Source organism: Perca flavescens, chromosome 9 (genome assembly GCF_004354835.1).
Source record: "Perca flavescens isolate YP-PL-M2 chromosome 9, PFLA_1.0, whole genome shotgun sequence".
Lineage (NCBI taxonomy): Eukaryota > Metazoa > Chordata > Actinopteri > Perciformes > Percidae > Perca > Perca flavescens.
This window is the reverse complement of record NC_041339.1, coordinates 36,059,082-36,064,081: the sequence shown is the minus strand read 5'-3', so window position 1 is coordinate 36,064,081 and position 5,000 is coordinate 36,059,082. Positions and strand designations below refer to the sequence as shown.

Sequence of the window (5,000 nt, the reverse complement as noted above, 5' to 3'; positions counted from 1 at the left end):
TGTTTTTTTGTCACTTTTTCTGATGTTTTTGACACTTTTTCTACTACACCACTGCTACTATACCCACTATAACTAATAATGATATTTATTAAACTAAACCAAAACAATAAAGTAAAACTCCATCAGTTAATTTGTACAACCAGAAATAAGATAGTATTGTCCTATTTTGATTTGTGTTATAAAATGTGTTCAAACTTCTCAAAGCCAATCAGAAGGAAGAGTCTTAACTTCCTGCCGTTAGGCCCCTCCCAGCGAGACACAGGCCCCCTGCTCTCACTTACGTCCGCAGATAAGACATTAATTCAGCCGTTTGAACACCGTCAAGTCATTCGTTTCATCGATCTCAACTGAAAAATGTCTGGAAGAGGAAAAGGAGGAAAGGGACTCGGTAAAGGAGGCGCCAAGCGTCACCGTAAAGTTCTCCGTGATAACATCCAGGGCATCACCAAGCCCGCCATTCGCCGGCTGGCTCGCCGCGGCGGAGTGAAGCGTATCTCCGGTCTAATCTACGAGGAGACCCGCGGTGTGCTCAAGGTCTTCCTGGAGAACGTCATCCGTGACGCCGTCACGTACACCGAGCACGCCAAGAGGAAGACTGTGACCGCCATGGATGTGGTGTACGCTCTGAAGAGACAGGGTCGCACCCTGTACGGCTTCGGAGGCTAAATTACCCGGATCAACGACAACACAACGGCTCTTTTAAGAGCCACCCACTAGTTCTTAAAGAGCTCAACTCCTCCGTTCATCAGAAGCAATTGCTAGAACTACTGTAAATATTTTCACTATTTGTTTGAAACCTGAAAGACATAACTTTAATTTTAGGAGGGAATTACATCTACTAACCCTGACATTACTATTTTATTATTAATTATGGTGATCATCTTATATAAATGGTTGATTAAGTGTACATGTACACCCAAACGAACTCTCACAGATATTAGATATACTAAACTTTGTTATATTAAAATGTTAGAGAACTACATGATACGTTGAATTAATACATACTCAGTTTAAGATTTTGTCAAAGACAACACAGAATACAAAAAAAGACAACAAATAAAAGTATCTCTCAACACATACTCATGCAACACAAACATGCTTCCATATACATATAATAAGCACATTAACTACTCCTTTCGTTGGCCCATTACACAACCTTAGATCTATTAGACTTTGTCTTGTTTAAATTAAAGGTCATATTATGTAAAACTCAGTTACATGCATGTTAGAGGAATAGATGGCTGAATATTCACCTATTTTCCCCCCAGTATGGTAACATCCTATCAAATCTACAGAATAAAAAATCTCAGATCTAAATCATTTGTACTTAGCATTCATGTTTCTCTTGTAACATATTGTTTTATGTAGTCTTAAATGACTATTATTACACAGTGTATATATTTGTATTTAGATGTGGTTGAGTGTACACAACGTACCTTTTAATCATCTGTAGCTTGCCTGGACATCTTTATCAGACTACAACGAGGACCACAATGGAAATAAGTTTCTAACTTTCTTGTGTTATCCTCGACAGTTCTGTTAAATGTGCAATGTCACTGTGATGGCATCTTGTTATGCATTTATTTCTGCTACGGTCTAATAAATCCAAAAAGTAACTTTACTATTGTTGTAAGTGGGAAACTGGTAATACATGTGATATTATCAACCTAGATATAGGCCATGAGGCTTTATAAAACAGCCTTTTGTTTGGATGTTTTCTGGCGGGCTTCTCTGTCAACTAAACAGATTAACTAGAACAAAAGTAGTCCAATGATAGTCTAACCTTCTATTAGACATGTTTATGGCCCATAACATCACAATATTTCGTCTGTATTATGTTTTTGTTGTAAATGAGAATCACCAACCGCCATAAAATGTAACCATAGTAACAAAGGAGCTCAGTCTTCAGTTGTATGTGTGTTTGGCTCTTAAAAGAACCGTTTGTTTGGGTTTGTTGAATCGGTTTCCGGGTGTTTACTTCTTGGCGGGCTTCTCGGTCTTCTTGGGCAGCAGGACGGCCTGGATGTTGGGCAGCACGCCACCCTGAGCGATGGTCACTCCGCCGAGCAGCTTGTTGAGCTCCTCGTCGTTGCGGACGGCCAGCTGCAGATGACGGGGGATGATCCGGGTCTTCTTGTTGTCGCGGGCAGCGTTTCCAGCCAGCTCCAGGATTTCAGCGGTAAGGTACTCCAGCACGGCGGCCAGGTACACGGGGGCTCCGGCACCAACGCGCTGAGCGAAGTTCCCCTTCCTCAGATGTCTGTGAACACGTCCCACCGGGAACTGGAGCCCGGCCCGGGAGGACCTGGTCTTCGCCTTCGCTCTGGTCTTACCGACACCCTTCCCGCGTCCAGACATCTTCTTGTTTTATTCTTCGGTGTAAAGCGACAGAATGTGCCTTATCAACGAGAGAACGGTTCTTATATAGAGGCAGCTGCTCGCTCATTGGCTACTTCGAACGTAACTGTTATCGCCCAATCAGAAACGAGTACTACAACGCTTCCACTGCGCAGCAATGTATAGGTTTTGTTTTTCAGAATAAAATGACGGACAGAACGTACGGTAATCTTATTAATACCATAGATATTGTTCTATATCTATGATTAATACACTTTAAAAAATAAAAATAAAAGTCAGATTACTGATTGTTTTTAAAGAAATGGGCTCCTTGTGGATGGTTCTTCAAAATATATCTGAATTTAAATATATCACTGTAAGGCTATGCATTAAATAACTACTTTTGTGTTGTGTTAGATAGATAGATAGATAGATAGATAGATAGATAGATAGATAGACAGATAGATAAATAAATACTTTATTGATCCCCAAGGGGAAATTCAAGGTCCCAGTAGCTTAAAAATAGGTAGATGTTAACACGCACACGCACACGCACACGCACACACGCACACGCACACACACACACACACACACACACACACACACACACACACACACACACAATTCAGTGGAAGTATGCTGCTATGATGAGCTCTCTCACAATGTGTAAGTACATCTGGTGTCCAGCAGGTGGTGGTGTGACTCCACGTGTGTCAGTAGCGAAAGCTTTAATATTGTCTAATCTTGACTATTGTTCAGTAAAAGACGTTATGTGACGATAGTATGCGGATATGCCTGTTTTAAAGGTCCTATGACATGCCTCTCTTCGGATGCTTTTATATAGACCTTAGTGGTCCCCTAATACTGTATCTGAAGTCTCTTTTATATAGACCTTAGTGGTCCTCTAATACTGTATCTGAAGTCTCTTTTATATAGACCTTAGTGGTCCTCTAATACTGTATCTGAAGTCTCTTTTATATAGACCTTAGTGGTCCCCTAATACTGTATCTGAAGTCTCTTTTATAAGACCTTAGTGGTCCCCTAATACTGTATCTGAAGTCTCTTTTATATAGACCTTAGTGGTCCCTAATACTGTATCTGAAGTCTCTTTTATATAGACCTTAGTGGTCCCCTAATCTGTATCTGAAGTCTCTTTTATATAGACCTTAGTGGTCCCCTAATACTGTATCTGAAGTCTCTTTTATATAGGCCTTAGTGGTCCTCTAATACTGTATCTGAAGTCTCTTTTATATAGACCTTAGTGGTCCCCTAATACTGTATCTGAAGTCTCTTTTATATAGACCTTAGTGGTCCCTAATACTGTATCTGAAGTCTCTTTTATATAGACCTTAGTGGTCCCCTAATACTGTATCTGAAGTCTCTTTTATATAGACCTTAGTGGTCCCCTAATACTGTATCTGAAGTCTCTTTTATATAGGCCTTAGTGGTCCCCTAATACTGTATCTGAAGTCTCTTTTATATAGACCTTAGTGGTCCCCTAATACTGTATCTGAAGTCTCTTTTATATAGACCTTAGTGGTCCCCTAATACTGTATCTGAAGTCTCTTTTTATGTTTTATTGTTTATGATGTTATGTGTATGTATTAATGCATTGCCACATTTACAAGTGAGTTGTAAGGACCTCAGGAAGAATAGCAGCTGCAATGCAGGAGCTAATGATGATGATCCTAAATAAACAAACACCTCATTACATCACACACAGATACACACACACACACACACACACACACACACCTCATAACATCACACACACACAGACACACAAACACACACAGACACACAAACACACAGAGACACACACCTCATAACATCACACACACACACACCCAGTGACAGTATGCTGATATATGCTATTATGATAGATAGATGGATAGATGGATAGATAGATAGATAGATAGATAGATAGATAGATAGATAGATAGATGGATAGATAGATAGATAGATAGATAGATAGATAGATAGATAGATAGATAGATAGATGGATAGATAGATAGATAGATAGATAGATAGATAGATAGATAGATAGATAGATGGATAGATAGATAGACCAGTGTAAATATGGGCATCATGAGCGAATAAAGTAGACAGTATAGACACAAATCAAAAGTAAATATTAGAGGTTTGAAGTAAAAGGGTTACAGCCATTGTTCTCGTTCCCACTGTGTTCACAGTGTTTTATAAAGGCCTAGTAGTTTTATAGATCAGTAATCCAGCTGGGTTTTTGAGGAACAATCACTGTTTTTATGTTATTAAATTTTGAATTTATTCCTAAAAACCTTATTTATAGACCTTATTGTCATAATTTGGTTGTGTTTTGCATCTGATATGTTGCATGGGTCTTCTTTATCAAAGGCCACTGACATATTTAAAGGGCTCTATAGTTCCAAACACATTCTGATGGCATTTTCTGTGAACTCAGAGAGAACAAAGGCCCCCCAGATCAGCTGGAGCCCACTGAGAAAATGTTCTCCGGCTGACCCATCAGTTTATATGGTATTCAAAAGGTCATGACTTTTATGACTTATTCTCCAAAAATGTGCATATGTCAACTGCAAAATATTTTCAATGTTTGAATCATCTTTCAATGGATTACGTTACTAATTCAACAAATTGTAATCAGTAACTGAATACATTTTAAAGTA

At 39.1% G+C, this 5,000-nt stretch overlaps 2 protein-coding genes across 2 annotated transcripts; one reads left to right on the top strand and one right to left on the bottom strand.

Moving 5' to 3' along the window:
- Positions 1-333: 333 nt before the first annotated feature.
- LOC114561435 (histone H4) lies at positions 334-744 on the top strand. Its single transcript, XM_028587457.1, has one exon. The coding sequence runs from the start codon at positions 355-357 to the stop codon at positions 664-666; it is 312 nt and encodes a 103-aa protein (XP_028443258.1). The 5' UTR covers positions 334-354; the 3' UTR covers positions 667-744.
- A 1,215-nt stretch (positions 745-1,959) lies between these two features.
- Positions 1,960-2,374, bottom strand: LOC114561427 (late histone H2A.L3). Its single transcript, XM_028587451.1, has one exon. It carries the CDS (start codon positions 2,356-2,358, stop codon positions 1,975-1,977), a length of 384 nt encoding a protein of 127 aa, XP_028443252.1. The 5' UTR covers positions 2,359-2,374; the 3' UTR covers positions 1,960-1,974.
- Between the last annotated feature and the right edge of the window lie 2,626 nt (positions 2,375-5,000).

Coding starts and splice junctions, on each gene's coding strand:
- LOC114561435 (XM_028587457.1), top strand. CDS start 355: ATGTCTGGAAGAGGAAAAGGAGGAAAGGGACTCGGTAAAGGAGGCGCC.
- LOC114561427 (XM_028587451.1), bottom strand. CDS start 2,358: ATGTCTGGACGCGGGAAGGGTGTCGGTAAGACCAGAGCGAAGGCGAAG.